We start from the raw sequence: 23,525 nt of genomic DNA, 5'->3' as shown, positions 1-23,525 counted from the left end.
ATGACATTTCCTCTATTATTATGAACTTAATGGCTTCATTTCTTTACAGAAGAATGTGCTTTCTGACCTATACGGCATCATCTGCCATCAAAATTATTGAAGTGCTGCACTCAAATATATGAGGATTATTATTGTGGACTTCATACTTGCATACTAAATTTATGGGATTATATACACCAAGAATATCCACAAGTATACTGGTACAGTACTTCAGAACTATCAAAATTGAGTCGAGAACTAATGAAGAACTCATTGTTTGTTTTGCACACTGCATTAATAAACAAAATCCTAGATATAAAAATAACCCTTAAAAATAATCATATCACTTTGGTAATACAACCATATGCTTTTTGTATAATGGATGGATAAAATGTCCTAGAGCCATTTTAATTTTAGCAACCTTGATCATTCCAACTCACTCGGGTATCATTGTACTATTTCAATAAAATTATTCAACAGCAACCAATGCTTTTTTACATTTACATTGGTATTGTATTAACAACAATAATTGGTTTTCATAACTAGCAGATACTATTATGCCACTCTCTAATATATGAGATGGCACTCTGCCAGAGAAACAAAATTAGCCAGCTTTATCCAGAGCTTCCATATAGTGCACTAAATTGCTTAAAAAAATAATAAATAAATAAAATATGAATGATGTCTAGTACCAAAGAATTAATACAAACATCTCAATGTTTGTGCACTACAACTTTCTCACATTTCTGAGAATTAGATCCATCTAAGTTACTTCCTATTATTCCAGAAGCCCTGATCCCATTTTTAAGCCCAAATTTATCAGGAAACTTCTTGAGTCATAAGGGTATCAAATATATAACACTAATTTAAATATGATAATTTACTGTATTGCACAAAATATCACCATTTTAATATTAAAGCTTTAGATCCTAGTTTATTTGAAGGCAACAAGTGCACATCTGTAACAAAAAAAAAGTAACATTACAGTACCTGCCTGAAAAACGTGTGAAAAATCTTATAATTTGGCAAATATACATTACTTTTTAACTTGTTTGACTGCAAATATAAACCGATATACCCAGTACTGTTTTGAGTTCTTTGGCAGATAAATTCACATATTTTGTGGGTCTGCTAAGACCCTAAAATTTAAGGTTCCAAGTAACTTTGGGAGCAGGAAAAATTAATATAATAGTAATCTTGAATTCCCCACCCTATGAAACTGGGAAATGTGGGTAATGATAATATATGCATGTAAATATTATTGAAGTTTAGTACATACAAAAAAAATCATCATAATGTGGTCACATTAAAAGTATGGCAGTCAAAGTAACCTGAAACCTTTCAAATACCTAATTAAACTATTAAAATAACGTTTAATTACTATGATTCTGCAAATATTGGTTTCCATGTGTGTTATTAGGTCACACACAAAGACAACAAACTTTTTAACCTGCTGCCATATAGATTCTTTAGAGATTCTAGAATTTTAACTTCAGATCACTTTATAAGTGGAGAATATGACCTTTCATTGGATAACTTACGGAAAAAATCAGTAAAAATTAATACTTACAATACAACAAAACTCAAACCTAAATATAATAAGGATTTGTGAACAATTCAAATTAATATTTCCATATGCTTATGAAATCCTTTTAAACATAGCTTTTAGATTTACATCCAATATTCCTCATAAATCAACCAACAAGTGTTTAGCTAATAACAGCCTAGGGCAATATTACATGCCATATCTTGATAAGAAAATTTTGGCACAAAACAAAACATGCATTTATACAAATATGGATGTGAACACAAAATCCTACAGAAGAAAAGTAACGAACACATTAAGTACCTAATGATAGTTGTACTGTTAGCTTCAATACTCAGCTGGGGATTACTTAAATTATATTCTAAGTTAAAACTAAACTTAATGTCAAAAGTTACTAGTACTAAGCAACATAATATTAAAGCTTAAAGAGAATCATTAATAAATGAATTTCCAAAATGTTTAAAATGCCAGAATGATGAAAGATTTCATCCTTCCAGCTCAGTGAGAATCTCAGACTCTGGAACTGTTCTACTTCATAATGGGTGCAATTTGGTTTCAAAGTTAAACAGTGCTGCTGAGGTAAATACAGTAATGACAAACAATTCTCATGACAATCCTAGAATAAATATGCAAGATTTTATTATATAAAATTTAATGCAAAACAAAACTTGTATGGTATAAAAAAAAACTTAAACTTCAGCAAGTAAACATTAAATACTATACCATAATATGTTTCAATAAGTATTATGAAATAGCATATTTTAATATTTTTTTTAAAGGTCAAATAAGTCATTATGAGAGAAAAAATTAAATCCAGACACTGGCTACTCAGTATAAAACATTTACTCAGACAGTACTTTACTCTCCACAGAAGACAAGGATCTTGGCACTCTGCTACTTTTAATCATCTAATTCCTCCATACGACACCTTACAGCCATCTCCACTACTTCTAGACTTGTGTAGTCAAGTTCTTTGATCAGACATAACACGGCAGACAACAAATTGGCATTCTGAAACATTTAGAAAGATTTGGGCTATTAAATGTGTTTAGTGATTGCTTGCTGTGGATTACTTAACCTTAAAAAACTTGTGTTGAATGTAATGAAACGCCATTTTCTGGGCTAGCCTCAGAGGCTCCCTGGAGCTATCAGGCTAATGTAAGAATTATTAGACCGGGGCATTAGTCTATGGAGTTCAGCCTACCAGGAACCACGAGCCAGAACCTGGCCCCCTCAGACAGGGAGGCACAGAGAGAAATGACCCTAGAAAATCCCCTCTGTGGTTTTTTTTTCCTTAGCTACCATCGACCAAGGTTAGGCACCCAGAAAGGTTGGCATATCAAAACAGATCCCACATGGCAAGAAAATTACAAACTAAAACTGAACACAGAGGTAGAACTCCCTCTAATTCCAAAGAAACAAGCAAACAAGGAAACATCAAACCGCTTGTCTGTGCAGCCCTCCCCTCCCCTATCCAAGAGGGGAAGGGGGAAGCCCTGGAATCCCCCCCTTGTGCCAGCTACCTAGCACTTCAGTTCGGAAGCTAAGCATAAAAACAATGCAAAAAACTGCCGACCGGAGGGAGGGAGGGAGGGTACCAGTCTCCCTGGTACCCTCCCTGGTATTCTCCCTGGGTGAGCCCCTGGTTTCCAGGGCTCACCCAGAAAATGGCATTTCATTACATTCAATGCTGGTTTTCTGGGGGGAGCCCCTTCGACTTCTTGGAGCTACATAACCAAAGATAAGGAAAAGAGGAACTTACCCGGGAGGCGGCCACCACATTCCTCAACTTGAAGTCGAAACAACTGGCTACAACCTGCAACTCAAAGCCACACATGAACACTCAGGAGCAGAATGTTAACCAAATATCGGGCAGCCAGGACTCTGTTTGACCTACAAATTCCCCGTGCCCAAATATCAGCTCAAGAAATGTTGCCAAACACGGCAGCCAAAGCAGCAAACTTCTTAACATCATGGGCACGAGGACAGAACGCAGGTTGGCTAGACGACCCTGCGTTCTTGGCCCTGCAGACTACCTGGGAGATCCAAGCCCAGGAACAGGGAATAAGGGAAACCGGAGCAACCCAAAGCGCATCCCTGGCCACAGACGCCAAGGTGCGCATGTAATAGCGAAGAGCCACAACAGGACACAACACATGATGCAACCCCCAGCCTGACCAACCAAGCATCAATGACCCAAGGACCTTCCGGAAAGCGGCCATCTCAATCTTCGCCATTAAAGACCATTGGTTCATTGCCCGAATCCCCGCGGTACAGGCAAAGAACCACCAGGGAACAGTCCGAATGGAGCTGGATGGTCGAACTCTTCGAAGCCACAGCCAAACCACAGCAAACTTCTGCACCGTGCTGTGAGCCCAACAGAAGGATTTGCCCCACTGCCCCTGGTGGGCCTGGCAGGCTTGGTGAGCACTGGTCACAAAGCCCCATCTGAGACACAACGCGTCCGTGAACACATCAGAACAGAACCGCAAAACAGTCCGTTTGAAAATAATTTTGTCAAATATTTTTGATAATATATCATAAGAATCTATGATGATATACATGATTCTAAGGGGAATTGACAAAGATAAAAACCAATGTTCAAGAGTAGGCACAGCAGAAAGAGGATAAATAAATGGAAACTAGAGGGAAGGAATTATCAAGAAAGGTGCCTAGCCATTGCAACTAATAACAATGAAAACTAGAGAAATAGGCAAGTTGCATGGATTGCAGAAATAACTCTTTTCAGAACTAAGAATTGTAAATAAGTATAATGAGTTAAAGGAAGAAGTGGTTGAAGTTAACTTGATAACAAAATGCAGGGTAAATATGTACTGTAGATTCAAATGAGAGAACTGGGTCATTGCAATAAACTATAAATTGTTTAGAAGATGGGATTAAAAGCTGATGCCCAACCCTGCAAGTATACACAAAAACATTACATATACACTTAATACTAAGTCCTGTGTGCTAGAAACTATTTCAAAGGATGGAACACATCACTGAAGAGAAATCTGCTCCTCATTTACTTAACTAACCTGCCACTGTCTGGAAGAATGTGGTGTTGCTCTGCTGAGTAAACACTGTTGTGGGTGAGGTGCAGCCATCGCCAGATGGCTGGCATAGGCAAGCAGGCGACCCATTGAGGAATAATTCCTCTAATGGTAAACTTGTAATGCCAGGAAGGCTTGTTAAGTCTAAGTTTGTGTTTTTTTTAGCCTTCTGGAGGTCATAAGCTCCACTGAGTATTCTGTGCTCTTAATATAAAAAAAATGCAGGGACTACTTTAACCCTTAAGCTGCTAAGAGGTCCTGAGGAGATTTACACCCCTGTGCTCAAGAAAAAAAAAAAATTAATTTTTTTTTGTCTTCTAAAAATGTTAATTTGTGTTCCCTGAGCATGGGGGAAAAAAAATCGTAGGTGACATATTTTGGGCGCAATAGGCCGAGGAAGTCTGGCAAAATGTGGGCGTTGACAGAGTGGTCGTCAGAGGCGGTCAGCGTCACCAGAGCTGACAGGTGGGAGTTGCCACAAAGATGATATTACCTAATTATTTCAATGTCTCTGATTTTTTTCTTAGTTTTTTGCAGTAATATTATTCAATAGTGTGTAGTGTGATAGATTTATATAATAAAATGTGTGAGTCATCGCTATACTCAAAAGTATGGTGCTCATATTAGTGATTCAATTATTACGTTCATAAAACAATAAACAAATAGTTTTGCAGTTATTACACTATATACACACATTATATTTAAGTACCTACATGTTTTGTTCACCACAACTGTACAATTAAGCTGATATAGTTAGTTCAGGTACTAAGAGACATCGCTACACTCACAGTCAGCTGGCGGCAGCCTCCCTCCCCTCATTCAAGGTCAGGCACACTAAATTTCTCCCCAACAATACTGTGTGGGGTGTTATTACACTATATACACACATTATATATAAGTATCTACATGTTGTATGCACCGTAACTGTACACCGAGGCTTGTAGAGTGCATAGTGGCCACCCTCTACACAGCTAGACAAGTCATGCAGACGATGCGACCTTCATCACCCAAATGGCTCCTCCCAACTAATCCTTTTGCTGTTATTACACTAATACACACATTATATATAAGTATCTACATTTGTTTTCACCATAGAGAACCAGTGAGCTGGTATGGTGAATGCAGACAATAACAGGTGGCCACACAAGTCAGTAAATGATGGTATCTCCCTCCCTCCCACAGCATTACTACTCCCACACAGCATTAATTATCACAACAATCCTGCTATTATCACAATCCTGGTAATTTTTATCACAGTCAGGAATCATCTGTAATATTGTCATCTCTAAATAATAGCAGTTACATATTTACTTTGACATTTTTAGGCGATGCTGTAGTCACAAGCTGAACAGTTAGCTGCTGTTAACTCATGCTGCATGCACCAGCCTTGGTTGCTTCAACAGTACTGTGCCTCTCACACCGGAGAATATTGTCCACGATTTTTTTTAAACATGTTTATAAGAGCCCCGAGGAAGCTAATGTGAACCCCGTGTAGCCGCGGGCCATTTGAATCGTGCCTGGCACCCTATGGCGAATATATATATATGCCATGCACACCGTGGGACATGTTACTCATGGCGTATATATACGCCATGCGCAGTTTAAGGGTTAAACATTCCCTGCTGCATTGATGTCTGAAAGTCTGCCCAATTGTTTCTAATCCCAGCCAACTAATACAGTGGATATTACCTTAAGAACAACCAAGTGTTAGAAAGGAGCTTTTCATAACAGCCATATTTTTGTATTATCAGCATAGTATATAAAAGATGACAAGGAATAAGAAATTGGTATGTACATCAGAAGCTGTCACATTGAAGGAATCCAGTCCACATTAATGCAAAGAAGGATTTCATTGTACAGATAATTCACATTCTTAATTATTTTATTAAAGCAATTTATCTGTCTTCACTGGTTAAGAACTTGTCAATATGCCTTCAACTGATCAGACTTGCAGAGGAGTGAAAATAACCTAAGTAAATTAATAATCATCAGTATAAAAAATTGAACACCAAACAAGAGCCCAGTCCCCCAAATGCTTACTTGCCAGGGGTCTTATAACATTAAGTAGCAACTAGATAAACCATCACCAAGTACAGTACATTCAACAAATTATTAAGGATTGGGCAGTCTGCACACTTGTTTAGGGTTACAAATAGTCACAGATCTTATGAAGAGTGAGAGATTACTTGCATCAAGTTATCATTATTTCATTATTAACTGTTGCTAAACTAAATTTTAGTGATACTGTATCACAAATACAACTTGTATGCTTTAAAACAGCAGATTATTACGGTTTTCACAACTTAACTTTACAAAAAGACATGACAAATTTACCTGTTAATTTAAACATTTAAGCAGTAAATAGTAGTAAAACTTACAATATTATATAACTGGATATTAGAGGGTTTTTGCAACTACTTCATGAAAGATTGATGATGATACTGTAATTAAAATACCTACAAGCTAAAGGACCATAATACTGACTTGACTAGGCTACAAACTAATCAGTTTTATTACACCAATACTGTAAACACAAAAATATCCAAAAATTTTCTTACCCGAGTCTTAGGCCTGGCTGGATAAGGCTTGGTAGGGGAAGACCGTTCCGAGGCCACAGCTCGTGTTATGGTATCTATCTGCTGTTCTGCGCGACGGTAGGCATTATCATAGTGCTGCTGTACCACAACACTGCTGTCAGCCTACAAAAACAGAGTCAGGTTAAGAAATTACAATTACTGTACCTGTATTTATTAAACACTGCTATCAGCTGACTGCACTTTAGTAATAATGACATACAACAAAACTCCCAATATCTAATGTCTAGATATTTCAGAAAACTCTTCAACAAATACTTTATGATGTAAAATAGAGCAATGAAAATATAATTTTAAGACCATCACCTATTCCTCTAAGCCTGTTAACAACATTTCTTCCCCAATTCAGATATAAACAAAACTTTACAAGACTGAATCAAGACTTCCACGCTGTTTTTAGCTTTTTATAACAATTGAATATTATCATGAACCCAATTCATCAAAACCTTCATCTCATCAAAACCTAAAATTTTATGAACATTATATCCTATGCGAACAAGCCTGAATGGTCCCCAGGACAATATGCAACTGAAAACTCACACCCCAGAAGTGACTCGAACCCATACTCCCAGGAGCAACGCAACTGGTATGTACAAGACGCCTTAATCCACTTGACCATCACGACCGGACATAATGAGGTGATAGCTGAGGCTATTTGAACCACCCCACCGCCGGCACTCGGATAGTAATCTTGGGCATAGCATTTTACCAAATCACCTCATTCTTTGGGGCACACGTGAGGAACACAAATGCGAACAAGCCTGAATGGTCCCCAGGACAATATGCAACTGAAAACTCCTATATCCTATACATATTTATGATTTCTATATAATCCTACATAATTCTTCCCTATACACTAAATTATTTACTGAACACACACTACCAATCTATATACAGTACCTAGACCAGGGGATGGCAAACCAATGGCACCCGAGCAAATTTTTCTGGTACATGGTGTGAGTGCTGCCTGCACGATTCTCTAAGCCACACCCATAATATACAAATACTGTATCATCATTCTGCTAAATGAAGGGGCGAATGATATTTTACAAACTAGGAACAGTATGCATGTTTACAGATGCCTCAACCCACCTTGGCACCAGCTGGGCAGTTGTGAGAACATGTGACATTGGAGGAAACATTCTGAACTCCTCACAGACCCAGTATACATGTCAGTATTTGGTTAATGATATAAGTAAAAGGTTGGGATTGGTTTCACTCTGCTCATGTTTTTCTTCAGTTGATTATGAGTTAATACTGGATGTTTAGTGATAACTTAATATGTAGCTTAGTGGCTCCAAGAATATTTGTTTTCTGCTGTAAATATTGTATTTTATGATTTATGTAGTAGCTGGATTTATGTAGTAGCTAATCACTACTACATTATTAAAATTATGTTATTTAGCAAAGTTACCATTTTCAGTGTTCAGAATGTCAGTTGAACCAGCTAAAAAAAAAAGGGGGGTGGGGGAGGGGAGGTGACAGGGCAAAGCCAAGTTCCATAACTAATGTCCAGGACTGAAAGTGCCATCTTAATGGGACGGATCAGAGAATGGGGCTGTGAAGCCGGAGTTCTGCATCCCCATTGGGAACAGATGGCTCAATTGCTTGTGCCATCGAACTGTAGTAATTCGGGCAGAGAACACCAACACCCAGAAACAAACCAGGGACTAACTGCAGGGCATCCAAATGAGCAATAGGCCACAAATCTTGAACACAGGAAAACCACACCTGTCAAGCAGCAGCTGCACGCCAAGCTTCATAATGAGATATGCGAGAGAGAATGGAGACACTATATGTGCCTGTCATGCAGGATCCTTGGTCATTGGTGTCACTGACTTAACAGGCAGCATGGTGGAGGCAAAGAGAGAGAGTATGATTGCTGGACAACAGACTAATGAGCACCTGACAAACTTGCAAGCAGCAAGTAGGGACTCGACAGGTAGAACCATCACAAGCCATGCTGCAGACCTGCAGGGAAAATTGCCAGGCCTGAAGATGGCTAGTCAAGCAGGATACTGGGCCCTAGAGATGCTTGCTGAAAGAATGGACACTGAATGCAGCCTGTAAATGTGGTTAGGAAGGGTGTTTGCAGTGTGCTGTATTAAACAAGTGTGTGTGCGCACCTTACCACACCACACTTACAACCACATAAGTTGCCTCCAGTCAAGGGCCTACACAAAGGAGTCAACGACTCGTGCACCACCCAAGGTGAGACTTCCTCCTCCCGGTGAAGAAGGTACCAAAAGAGAACAATGCACAAATAAACGGCCCACGCAGAACTAAGTCTGAAGGATAGCCAGCAATTGGCTTAGAAGTAGTGGGACCCACTGAAGATTGACCTGGGAAGAACACTGCAAGCATCCACATTAGTGACAGGACTGAGAGATGGAGCAAGTGTGGGGTAGGAGCTCCAGGCAGCCTGGTGATGGCTATTGGTACAAATGGATTGATGCTTGTTAGAGCGATTTACTTATTTTTCCCAAATGATTTGCAGAGTTATTTGGCCATTTTGGTGCTTTGTTTCCTGTGAACCTTTCATTTGTCTGCAAACTGCACCGACTCTGGTTGCTTTCCTGGTGAAGTATCGATAATAGTCACCAACTCCTTGTACCTCTGTGAAGAGGGGCCAGGTTCTGGCTGTGGTCTCCATTGAGTCAAACAGGACTCCTAAGACTGATGTGACCCAGCAGTGGGGAGTCGGTGAGAGCTTCAGGGAGTTGAAAAGGGCTCCCCAAGAAATACACACATATATATGCACATTAAAGATATTGAGAAATTTGTAACTCAAGTCAGTGCTGTGTGGGGTACCTCATGTTAAAATGACTGACTTTTTAATTAAGAATTGCCAAAAAAACTACAGTCTCGAGTTGCAGGCAGAACTAGATTTGTTGAGTCTAGTGCAGTTTCTCAAGGGAAAAAGAATGTCAAACTACAAAACATTCGCAGTTTCCTCTATTGGTATACCGTACTTATGTTACCCCAATTACTGCTGGATGCACACAGGCAAACAGGAAAAGCAAAGTGCCCAGTTGTCCCACCCTACCAACGAATTGAACCCACACTGTCTTGCTTCTGAAGCACGTGCTAACCATACCACAGATATTATTGAGAAACTTACTACAATGCCATAGTGCTTGAATGAAGGTGAAGGAAAGATCCAATACATGTTTAAGTGTGGGGTAGAAACCAAAGAATCCAAGACAAAGAAGCCACAGCTCTGCTGGAGGCAGCAACAACCCCCAGTGATCATGCATGCCTCACAGCTGTGCAGGCTCCCCATGCAGGAAACTTCCTTTTGGCAGTCCCTATGCCTGCGACAGGCACACGTCTTGATCCGCAGGAACTTCGTATTGCAGTTGCTCTCCGCTTTGCTGTCCCTATCCACAATGTTCATAGGTGTATTTGCGGTGAGGCAGATGCTGACGAATATGGATTGCATGGCCTGCACTGTAGAAAATCAGGAGGTTAAGCCTTGAGAGAAGCCTTGCCTCTGCCCAGTGTCCAGCAGAGAGTGAGTCCCGCAATCTATTGAACCGTGACTCTGTTATCTTTGCCGGCCGACCAGACGGAATCACACTGCGCCCTTGGAAGGGTGGCAGACAGTTGGCATGGGACTATACTTGCGTATCCACCCTGGCAACCACATACATCAACCTCTCTGCCATTCAAGCAGGAGCCGCGGCGACACACTGAGAAAGATGCAAGTCAACCAAGTGCAGGGAATTAAATCACCGGTACAACTTCGTTCCAATAGGATCTGAGACCCTAGGCCCATGGGGAGAGAACGCAAGAAGGTTTTTTATGGATCTTGGTTCCAGGCTCAATGACACTACAAGAGACCCGTAGAACGGCAGTTTTCTCTTCCAGCACCTCAATGTCGCGATCCGGTGGGGAAATGCCCGCTGCGTCCTTGGTTCCTGCCCAACGTCGGAGGAGTTCGAAGAAATCTACAGCCTCTAGGGAACAAACTTCCTCTATGTCCTCTTAATGTTCATTTTTTTGTAAACAATCATACATGTAACTGTATAACCTTGTATAATAATGTGTAAGTGTATTAAAACCAAATTTTCAGACGAAACATGTTTTGGGTCTTTCCTCTATCTTTGTATATATTATTTGAATCAAAAGTCTGCATCAAAATCTGGTTGATACTACAAGCAGGTTTTAACTTTACATCTGTGAAATCTCGCTGAACCTGTGCCTAAAACAATGCACATATAGATGTACATAATATCCTAATACTACATATTAAGTGCTGTTAAAGATTTGCTACAACATAAGAGTATTCCTAAACTAAAGGATATTGTTAAATGAGACAGAAACTTCTTACTTACTGGTACTCTATTTGGAGCTTGCTGAGTGAAACGAGGATCCTGTTGAGGTGCCGTTCTCTGCTCAAAGCTTCCTGGACTTCGCTGAGTTTCATATGGTGGAGCAGCATATCCATAGCCATCACCTCGGCTGTAAGCGCGCTCTCTTTCCTCGGTATCACACTAAAAAATATAACTGGCATATAATATGCAATTATCTAATTATCCCGTACCCTTATCAGTCCTCTTTATGTCTACTATTCCTCGATTCAGGACTGCTTTTAGCTTCAATGCACTAAATTATTTCTCTTCACTACATAGTTGGTACATGCTTGTCTATCAAACACACTACTCACACTGCTCCCCAAAGAATCTCAACACATTTGACTTTCAGGATAAAATTAAAATTTTACATAGTAAATTTTTCTGCTGAAAGTGTCCCTCCTGGTAATTACAATACTACCGATATTAGTCCACACACAGTTGAATTGTTATTGGTAGAAATGTTTGAAATATTATTATAATAGTTTGTAATAAATTGGAATATTATCCAACTCACCACAGAGTGCTGCAAAAAATTAATTAATCCATAGATACATTAACCACAATTGAGACTTTTTTTTGCAATGCCAATAAAAGCACAGTACCAGACAATTAAAAGTGTAAAAGTAAGGCCAAAATTACTTCAGAAAATGCCTTTCACAAGTTATTTTGCACTAGTTATAATATGTAATAAATCTTAAGAGATACTTACCCAGCGAGGATCACGCTGTTCCTGGGTAGCACGGCGACTATATGATTGGGGAAAAAGGAAATACTACTGTTAGATTAAATATTAATAGTAATAACTTCAAACTTATTTATTTCTACTTACTCTTATCATAGATGTTTAATGTTAAACAATAATAATTGCAGTATAAATAGAACATGTGTTACCATTGATAAAATACTGTACCAAGACCTAGTGTGATTTACTTGCAATAAACTTTTCAACCATTATACAAATTAAGCTTTACCATGTTCAAGAATTTGGGTACATTTCCAAACCCCTTGCAACTTTACATCTATCATGCCAAAATACAAAGTGGCCAAGACAGGAAATAATCAGTTTAAAAAATACTACCAGTACAGTATATACAAATCAATTAGAACCAGTAAGAAACGACTGTAATATTATTAACATCATTTTATCAAACACCTGAAGGGATAAATCAGAGGAACCTCAGTACTCAAACAGGTTCCAGCTCAAACAATTTGGCACTCAAATGCAGTGTTCACGCTCGGTAGTTGACCGTTTGCTCAAGACTCAAGCACATGTAATGGACTAGTCAGTTTCCTAGTAGCTGTTGTTTAGTGCATACCCCACTAAATGTCTCTGTAAGCTTCTCAAGTTTTCTAATATGTATTTTATATTCTTAGCATAAACAAGTCACAATGATGCCAAAGAAAGTCAGTGATAAGAGCCCAAATGAAAAGAAAATTAGTTAGAACCATGATAGAGAAGAAAAAAGAATTCATAGCAAAATATGAAAATGGTGGTCTTGCTGCAGAGTTTGGTATGCCTAAATTGGATACGTTTCTTGTAAGAAAAGTATCTAGTGTATCTAGTGAGTCAAGAGAAATAGAAAGACAGAAAAGAGAAAGAACCCCAGAAACATAATTACTTGAAGTTTTTATGGTAGGGGAGGACTCTTGCCAAACAATAACATCTTCCACATACACCAACTCTCTTAAGTGCAGGTAAAGTGCGAATATATGAGAAAAATGCAGAATGTATTTACATTTACAGGTATTTCATTTATTTATTGTATTCATGTGTATTTTTTGTGGTCTGGAATGGATTAATCCAATTTACATTATTCCTTATGGGAAAAATTATTCAACACTTAAACGGCCTTCTGGAACCATTTAAGTTTGAGTACCGAGGTTCCACTGAATTACCCTTGATATTACCTAAAGCACCTGCAGTGTTCATCAATCAAGTTATGACAGATTAGAGAAATATCAATTTATATATATGCATAAATCACTTTAAATCACAAACCATGATGTCCCATTAATGGGTAACACAAAATCCTTGCAAGCATTGGGATGCAGCTATTACCATTGTCCATAATCCATATAATCCAAGTGTAAACGCAAGTACGACACTTTACAAATTACTGTACAATGTGTATTATAAAATACTATACTAACATTAAAAAAAATACAGATAACAGCCAAAAGTAAACCTTACTATGTCACTTGTTAATATTTGTCATTACACAAAGAAATTTGAAGTTCACGTATTAATAAAATATATAAAACTTAAAAATATTAAAATAAGACAAACTATTTTACAAGTATTATTGTCAGACGGCAATAAGTAAACTAAATACAGTACTGTATAAACAAAATTACAAAAAAGATATAAAAATGTTTCTAAACCACGAGTCAATGTATGTAATTACCTAAATGTAGTTACAAGATGAGAGCGATGCTCGTGGTGTCCCATCTTCCCTGTCAACCCATCCTTCTGTTTAGGTAGTATCTATTGTGACGATTGTATCAATCTTAGTTGCATTTGTGACGATTCATAGTCATGAATTTGTATGTACTTAGTTTTTAGATGTACAGTAATAGTATACTGACTAGTAAGGATTTTTTTAAATAAAGGAAGCTAAAAAACAAACTTAAATATTCCTAGACCTTGTATAGCACACACACGTACTATATTAGGCCTAGGAAGGTTAGGTTATGTTAGTTTAGTTTGTCTTTACAACAAATAAAAAATAGTTTTCCGGTTTGTCCAACTCAACAGTACCGATTTCTACTTTCTAATTTCATTGTTCGTCGGCATACAGTACTATGGTCCTCATTGTTACTACAAGTATGTACTACCAAAACAGGATGATGGGCTGTTCCAGTACTCTGTCATATGATACTTTGAAACGTGTTTTGGTTTTGAAACTTGGTTTCAAGTTTTGGCATCCATCAAGTTATGACAACTTGTTCTAACTTGTTTACTGTTTGCAAAGGAGAATTTAAAAAAAAATTCTGCACCTTTGACTCCTTAGCTTGAATCTATGACCTCTTGTTCGTGCGCGCATGCATGTGCGTGTGTGTGTGCGTGAGTGTGTATGTGATTACTGAAGTGTAGTTACAGGATGAGAGCTATGCTCGTGCTGTCCCGTCTTCCCAGTACTGTACTCTGTCATATAATGTTTTGAAACTACTGACTGTTTTGGCCTCCACCATCACCTCACCTAACTTGTTCCAACCGTCTGCCACTCTTTGTGAAAGTGAACTTCCTAATGCTTTTTAGGCAGCTTTCTTTCCTTAGTTTGAACCTATGTCCTCTTGTACTTGAAGTTGCAGTTTTCAAAAAATCATCTTTGTCAATGTGTGTGTTACTATTTGGTATTTAGTGATTATATCACCATTTTCTTTCTTCTATCTTCTTGTTTTTGTATTTGTAATGCCTCTAATCTCTCCTTGTAGCTCTTGTTTTTCAGTTCTTGGAGCCATCTGGTTGCATGATTTTGAATTTTTCCCAATTTATTGACGATTGAATTTGCCATCGAGATATGGGCACCATACAACCACTGCATATTCCAATGTTGGTCACACAAAGGTCACAAGAAATTTGTTAATATTTTGCCATCCATGTACAGTATTTAAGCGATTCTACAGTTGGAAAGCGTAGCATACACTCCTCGCACAATGTTCTTTATATGATATTCAGGTAACAGTTTTATCCAGAATCATTCCTAGATTTCTTTACCAGAATTCTTTGAAGCATTTTCACATTTGTAGGTTGTATATGGCTTAATATCTATTTCACATTCCATAACTTGGCATTTATTCACATAAAATCCCATTTGTCAAGTGTTTGTCCACACACTTACTTTGTCCAGGTCTTGAAGGGCGTGACAGTTGTCCAAATTTCAATATCTTCCCTAGAAGCTTGGCATCATCAGCTAACACGTTCATATAAATCTGTATTGCTTTTAGTAGATCATTTATAGAGAGAATGAATATTACTGGTGCTAGATATGAACTCGGTACTTCACTTGTAACACGTCTCCAGTCTAATACATTGCCTCCGATTACTGCTCTTATTTTTCTGTCAGAACATTTTTCATCCATGTCAGAAGTCTTCCTGTCACTCCTCCAGCATGTTTGTTTCCAGAACAACCTCTTATGATATACCCTATTCAAAGCCTTTTTTTAAGGACAAGATAAATGCAGTCAAACTAATCTACTCTTTCCTGTAAATTATCTATGTGGCTTTATCATAGAAACTAAGTAAATTTGTTACACAGGATCTTCCAGTTTAAAAACACTATGGTTTATCATTATTATTTCTCTCCAGGTGTTCTGCCTTTTCAGTTTTAATTCATTTTTTCTAGTGTTTTGATTACCACATTTATCAGTGATACAGGTCTATAACCAAAGGGTCTTCCTTACTACCATCTGATGTCGTTTTCAAAATATCTGCCAAGACTCCTGGACACAAAGATGACTGAAAAATTATTTGAAGTGGGGTGCTCTGCTCAGATGGGCACTCTCTCAGAACCCGAGGTGAAACTCAGGCCTGAGCCCACTTCCTTGTTTCTACACCAAGCTCCATGAGCATTTTTTCCCCATTTCTTCTCAAGACACCTCTATGTTATTCTCCGAAATTCGTATCGAGTCTGGTTCTCTGAAAACTTCATTTTGCACAACAACTCTTTGGAACTGTTCATTTAGTCTTTCACACATTTCCGTTTCATTCTTAATGAACCTGTTCCCCATTTTTCAACCTCTGGATTTTATCCTTTACTTGCAATTTACTTTTAAAAAATTTATAGAATAGGCCTGGTTTGGTTTTACTTTTATCTGCAAATCCCTTTCTCAAAGTTCGTTTTTGACCTTCTCACGGCTGTGTAGTAGTTTCCCTCTTGTTTGTATTGCTGGTATATTTAAGGGTTACGCCTCTTCCTATACTAATTCCATGCATTTGCCTTTTATTCTCTGGCCCTTTCACAATTTATGTTGAACCAATTCTGCTTTCTAGTTCTGCATCTCTGTCTTGGTATATATTTTGTTGTCTTTGAACACTGTTCAACACTTTCAACACTGTTTGACCAAGCCAATGATGTATTGGTAATTATTGCATCTTCTGCATTGTTATTTGCCTTTTTTATTAACAAGATGTCTTACTGGAGCAATTATAGTGCTGAAGATTGCAATAAAAATGAAAGTACAGTACATTTCAAATGGACTGAAAATTGACGACACGAGCATGGGTAAGTAGACTTCCAGTGTGATGAGGCACCCAGCGTGACAAAGCAAGTCCCATCCTGCATCAGGGAGACTTCCTTGGAATCGACGGGTTGAACAAAATCCCTTATGGTACAAATCAGCTTCACCCCATATATTGTAATCTGTTAAAGCAGGATATTAAAGACATTCAACAACAGTTAAGAATAAAAACCAACATCCAAAGTATTCAATAAAATCTGTAAATAATGTAAATGAAATACACAATGTATAAATAAAGGGAAATGCAACAGCTTTTGCTGCCATCATAAAAGATAGTTGAGCTCATTTATGCTCAACAATCATGCAGTCACTGATGCCATGCACATACTGGTGGGTGTGCGTGTGTCGAGCCAGTCATCATGCACTTTCCAGCGTGTACTCACTGAAGGGGGCATAGTGGGTTGTTGTTAGTGGTATTGCTGTCATTATTATCAGGGGTGAGGGGAGAGTTGTTAGTGCCGTTGGTATACCTGGGAGCCGTGTCTTCCCGGCTCAGGTAGTTTGCATTGCGTGAGTCGTACTCATAATCAGCATTGTGAGTGCATGAAGATTCAGGAGAGCGTATATACCCGCGAGTATCTGCAGAAGTGTCAGCTTCGGTGGCAATTTGACTACTACGACGAGTGGGGCTCTGAAATATGTACAAAAATAATAACACTTAAATATTGTACTGTATGAATTCAAATAAAATTGTAACATACAAAATATATGTAAAGGTCAGCCAAATATTTTATCCATTCACATGAACCAAATCTATACTTTAAACTATGTACAGTAAACCTTACCCGTCATCACGGTCCTACTCATCTTGACTTAAGTTCCACACTACAATTGAACTAATTCTACAATTTTCTAAGCCTTTGGTCTTGTGGAAAAAAAAGCAAAATTAACCTCAATCAGCTCAAACCCAGCCTGCCCAATAACAATGCTCCGCCCACATAGCATGCACTCCTTTACATGACTATACCTACATTCTCAACCTGTTATCTTCTTGAAGCAATCCTTCACCATGTTATTACCCACCACCTTACTTTTCTAATATTACTTTAGCCCCAGGCATGCCAATCACATTCTTATCTTACATATGTCAGACACTTAAATACTGTCAAATTCATAACTCAAAATACGAGACAAAAGAACTAGTCACACCAAAAACACATTTATCATTCGATACCATACAATGAAAATACCTGCAACGTTTAAAAACAAATCACAACAATAACTCTTTAGGTTGGTTGATTGGAACATTTTGTGTGACATTAATAAACTCTCTCACACATTTCAAAAGGCACAACTAGTTGACAGCAAGCTAGAAAAACACAACACTACTCATTATTTAATCAACTGTACATACACAATTTACATGATCTTATATATAGGACATCACAAATCACATTATCATAGTGAGAGCATGATCTTGAAGCAGACTGGAGAAGACAAAGACCTGGAGTAACAGCCTAGTCAATGAAATGTGCTAAGCAAGTAGGAGTTGCAGTCAACACAAAATCCCAGAAGTGTCAACTCTCATGCCAAGAAAAGACAAGTTTTGAGGTTAACAATTCCGCAACAATACTGTAATGATGCTCTGCTCAAGAGCTTTAAAATACTGTATTGAAATTAAACAGTGTTATACACTGTATAATTTATGAAGTTCAACGTGACTCGCATAAGAGGCATCACCTTCAAGCTTAACAAGTCAATATTTTTGCCATACAACAGATGATTTTTCACATGTAGGTAATAAAGCAATGTAATTTATCTGCTGAAACCCTAAATACCAAAAGTGCTACAGTGCAAAATACAATCAAATAAAAAAATATTCAGGAATGATAGGGGTAAGATTTTCTACAAGCCACGAGGATCTCTCTAATTTTGTACAGTAATTACATAATTAATGTTCTCGTTTACATCTCGATAAACAAGCATCACTACATTTCAGCCATTAATCACATCAACACTCCACAAAACCAGGTGCACAGTGTTCTTCGTGAATTATTGTATCGAGTACTGTACATGCAAATATGCTCACTCTCTTACACAATATCTATCCAGCCTTTTTCCTTTACTATATTCCTTGTGCTAACCAAACTCGATCCCTTTTCCTCACATACTTGCCATTTCAGCCCATCACCTTCCTATCCTAATCCTACCCTTAAGTTTATTCTCTTCACCAGTCTACCATCCTTCATTTGTTAAGCATGTCGACGCCATCTCGACAGGCTTTTTACAACCATTCAACTTATTGACTTTCGAACACCACATCTTGACATGACATTTGTATTTCATACTATCTATTGCAACACCACAGTTTTTTCCAGCTACATCTATTCCTATCATTATTTTCTAACTAGGGCTTCATTGCACTTGCCATTTTCACAACTTTCCTAAATCTTAAATTAGCACAAAGACCTCTTGAAAACTACACATTCTGGGTTTTTAAACTGACATCACTTTCTACAAAAAAAGGATCATCATTTGCAGACTTTAAATTTGACATATCCTATTACAGTATTCATATTAGGCCTAATCACTAGATTTACATGATTACCTTCAACACTCCATGTACAATTTATATTAAAAAATCAAGTAGGCACCACACAATTTTGGCGTGCATCTGGTCTATCAATGTTTACACATAGTACGTCCTAAACAAAATATTCACTGCAGTATGCTGTACAATATATATAATTTTGAATCTCAAAATTAGCCAGGAAAAAACTACATTGCCCATTAATAATCTTGTTCCGAGGAAATTTGAGCCAATTATTATTTAGAGTAACTAATGTATGAAGATATAACCAAATGGAATTACAGTAACTTATACTAGAGTTACACAGCAGCCTGATTACGTGGGACACACACACACACACACACACAGATGAAGAAAGAACACAGTGTTGAGAACAATGTAGAGAAATGCCTAATTGAGATTAGATTTTATTGTCACTTTACCTGTAAGGGTTTTACAAGTCTTTACAGGCATAATGTTACCTTCAATAAAGTCCTTTCACCTTTATATTTCTCTGCATACATAACACACTAAACCAGAAAAGGGATGAATGTTAATAGACAAGAGATAAAATATGTGATTATTGATAAATATTTTAACACATTTGCAAACATTTCATTAGATAAATATGACAAATACAGAAGCACAGTTTTGAAATACAGGCCGACATTTACCCGCTTCACATACACATGACCATTGCTAGAGATTTAACCGAGATACAGCCAGGGTGGAAACCAGCACGTGTAACTTGCAGGCCAAGGGAAGAGAGACAGAAAGGTTGGTGTACCCTTCCTGTTTCTGAAGTTTAGAAAGCTCTGAGCCTTCCAGGTATGCAGACGAGAATTCATTTTTGTCTCTGTAACAAAGTTTTTTCTCCAATTTTTTCCCCTTGTTCATATTTACCCTTCAAAAAAACTCAGTTAGATGGGTTTCCGATATCATACTTCCTCCACACAGTCTATATCAACTCCCATAACTGAAATACTGTACTGTAGTCTGATAATAAACCAGAAAATAGTAAGATGCTACTCAATAAGGACAGTTTATTCAACTCTCAACAAAACAATAACTTAATGAAATTTTGCTTAAGCAAAATGATGTGGTTATATGCTCAAGAGATCATGTAAACAACACACTGGTCAGCAAAGAGTGTAGCAGTAAGGGAAATAACACACAAGTTCTGAATACATAAATACAAGTGTATACAAAATGTATGTTTGTAATTTCAGATTAACCATTACATTTGAACCGAAACAAATTATACTGTATTGATAATGACATAAGCAAGAGAATAAGACATTCTTTTTAGGAAAGAATATAACATCCATGCCTAAAAAAAAAATTATCAATTTAATAAAGTTCAACCAACTTTAAAAAAAAATACCTTTTACTCTAGCACAAAATTAGATTATACTTAGGTGTCATATTCTTTTGTAAAAGAATTAGTTACAAGCCATTTCAAAATTTCAAGTGTTGCAAGAGGATTTGACACCACCACCACTCATACTGTTATACTTTTGTACTGTATGCTGTATTTCACACACACTGGTAGACTGGGTTTGTTATATGGTCAATAGCTTATAAATGAAACATGCACAATCCTCAGGAAACATTACAAAACACTTCTGGATTAATTTGCAACACCCGAATGTTTTAACTCAAACGTTGAAGATGATGTGTAACATTTGTCAAGTATTTCATAGCAATACACAACAAGACAGTAAAGGCATTAATATGTTACTTCAGAGAGGCATTTTTCTTGGCCAAGCCCTAATGATTTTTATGTATAATGATGCATGGGAAGAATTACAATTTTATCCCATATTGATTGTCCAGATAGGTATGGATTAGCAAGGAAACCCTCAAACAGTTGAGATTTGCTGTTCCAATACAGTACACAATACCTAATAATATTTAAAATATTTTTCTAAATACTGTATATTAAAAGCTATTTTACAATGTGATTTTGGAATTAAATGTACATTGTATCACTTGCAATAATAACAATAATCATAATACTGTAATAATAATAATTAACATTGGACACAAAGAAACTGAAAAGTGTCACTGTAACAGATGGCCCAAAAATCAAATGATCAATTTAAGTAAGATGCCCTGTAAACAAGAAAATACCAGACTTATTCTCAAAACAAAGCATATTTTACTACTGTAATACTAAAGATAAAATGCCTTTTTCCGAATTAAAATCTTTAAGCCTTGGTCTACTGCCCTTGCAAACTGTTGACACACTCATCCACAAATTAAAATAAAGATTCAATGCAGAAAGCCAAAGAATGTTAATAAGCCTGACACAAATGACCTCAGATTGTAACAAGAAGAGATGAAATGCAGGGCCACCACCACTAAAGCAACTTGAAGGCAGTGAGGTGTCTATAGATGCATTGGTAAAAATGCCCGACCTGTGTGGAGGAATACGATTCTCGACGCAGTCTCTCGGCACTGTCTGGATCTGCTCGGTAGTAAACACCATTCGAGTTACTGCTGGAGCTGCTGTATCCACTTGATGCCTGTTATTCACATTATTGTTTGGTAACTAATTACTAAAAAATTTTGTTTATAAGCAGTAATGAATAACAAATAACCAACACAAAGTTATAAGCATTAAAATACTATAAATAGGAATTAGGGAGGAGTTTGAATCACCAATATAAGTTAGAATATGCTTAAGAATTCAGAGGATCAAAATACCATAATTAACTGCACATACTGACTTACTAGAACAAAAATTTACGCATCTTGGTTTTTCAAAAGTTGTGAAAGTAAACATAAGGTAGTCACTAAATGGTTTGTTTTTCCAGTAACAGTACTGTACTAAACATAAATACAAGACTATACATAAATGAAAGAACCTTTGCTGTACCACAGAATTATACACGATCTATAAAATTAGTACCATATAGCATTCAAAATTACATAATAACTAAGAACAAGGAAATAAGGGAAGCCATATTATTCAAGTACAGTATGAAACTTCCCTTATAAAGTAATCTATTTCACTCATAACTAACACTTTCTCTTTCCCACACTGGCTGTAAAAGCTTTATCTTAAAAAACCAGCGTTAAATGTAATGAAACGCCATTTTTTGGGCTAGTCCCGGAGGCTCCCTGGCTCCTAGGCTGAATGGATATGGATAACTTTCTGGCATCAGTCAATGTGCACGGAGTTCTTGCCTACCGGGGACCATGAGCCAGAACCTGGCCCCCTCAAGAAAAATCCTAAGAGCAATGGCCTATAGAAACCCCCATGAGGGTGGGAGCATTTTATGTCTGCCATCAACTGGATCTGGCATCCAGAAAGATAGGCACCCCAAATGCCAGCAAAAGAGGTTTTGAACTTGTTGCATACAAAATTTTTTTTTTACCCCCAACGTAAGTACAGTGCACCCAAAATCATGTCATTTAAAAACCCCAATTATACGACTTCATAAATTCCCCTTAAAAAATCATTACTGTACTTTTACATTTTCCTTTACTGAACAGCATGTGCTATTCATTTTAAAAGCAAACAAAACAGCCAACACTGCCAGGCAATGCAACTTTCATTGTTATATAGTTGTGTATATGAAAACATTTGAATCCTGCATCAGAATTTCAAACATTTTCACTTGGTAATGCTTGCAGATCGAAGGTTCTATTATGTATGCATCATTACACTTCTTTAATATAAGTGCTCCCATGATGAACTTAACTGATGGCTTTTATCAAAATTTAAAGCAAATGGAGAATTTTAACCTTATCTCTGGCATGAATATTAGGACTCGACCAATGCAGGCCTTTAGTTTTAATACCATACAAGACATATAAAAGAAATTAAGAGTTCATTAGTGTCAAAATAAAAATTTAGGTTTCTCTATCTTGTATTATGTTATCATAGTGGCAACTTGTATTGGTGTGATGACTATTTACATGGAGACAACATGTTTGGGACTATGGTAATTCGATGTCAAATGTTTGTGACCTCCGCTTTTCATGTCATGATTCGCTCAAAATGTTGTTATTTTAACCCTCAAACCGCGCATATCATATATAAATGATATCAGTGACAAAACCGAAACCGCGCACATCATTTATATATGATTTCGTGTCTAGCGCTATAATTTAAACTCCCCGCCTGGGATAGGGGCAGCTATAGTACAGCCACGACCGATAGTTGCCAGATGCCACCTAGAAAAAAAATCCAGGCGAACATTCTTGGGTGTTACAGCGTCAGTATTGAGCAAGCCA

The 23,525-nt window shown here is 37.3% G+C and overlaps 1 protein-coding gene across 11 annotated transcripts in view; it reads right to left on the bottom strand.

Annotated features, from left to right (window-relative positions):
* LOC123760612 (dynein axonemal assembly factor 11) overlaps positions 1-23,525 on the bottom strand; it is a 68,972-nt gene that overhangs the window by 14,369 nt on the left and 31,078 nt on the right. For 3 of the 11 annotated variants that reach the window (XM_045746333.2, XM_069328340.1, XM_069328343.1), the window contains 6 exons: positions 21,701-21,808; positions 17,155-17,402; positions 12,240-12,276; positions 11,510-11,668; positions 7,137-7,277; positions 1-2,536 (listed from right to left, as the gene is read on the bottom strand). The exon at positions 1-2,536 is cut by the window's left edge and continues 1,205 nt beyond it. In XM_045746333.2, coding sequence (XP_045602289.1) covers positions 2,426-2,536; positions 7,137-7,277; positions 11,510-11,668; positions 12,240-12,276; positions 17,155-17,402; positions 21,701-21,808 — 804 coding nt within the window. In that variant the 3' untranslated portion in view covers positions 1-2,425. The remainder of the gene's footprint in view (positions 2,537-7,136; positions 7,278-11,509; positions 11,669-12,239; positions 12,277-17,154; positions 17,403-21,700; positions 21,809-23,525) is intronic. The other 8 variants (XM_045746335.2, XM_069328345.1, XM_045746336.2 and 5 more) reach the window with 5 other exon arrangements.

The sequence above is a fragment of the Procambarus clarkii genome, chromosome 21 (genome assembly GCF_040958095.1).
Source record: "Procambarus clarkii isolate CNS0578487 chromosome 21, FALCON_Pclarkii_2.0, whole genome shotgun sequence".
NCBI lineage: Eukaryota > Metazoa > Arthropoda > Malacostraca > Decapoda > Cambaridae > Procambarus > Procambarus clarkii.
This window is presented reverse-complemented; position numbering and strand designations above follow the sequence as displayed.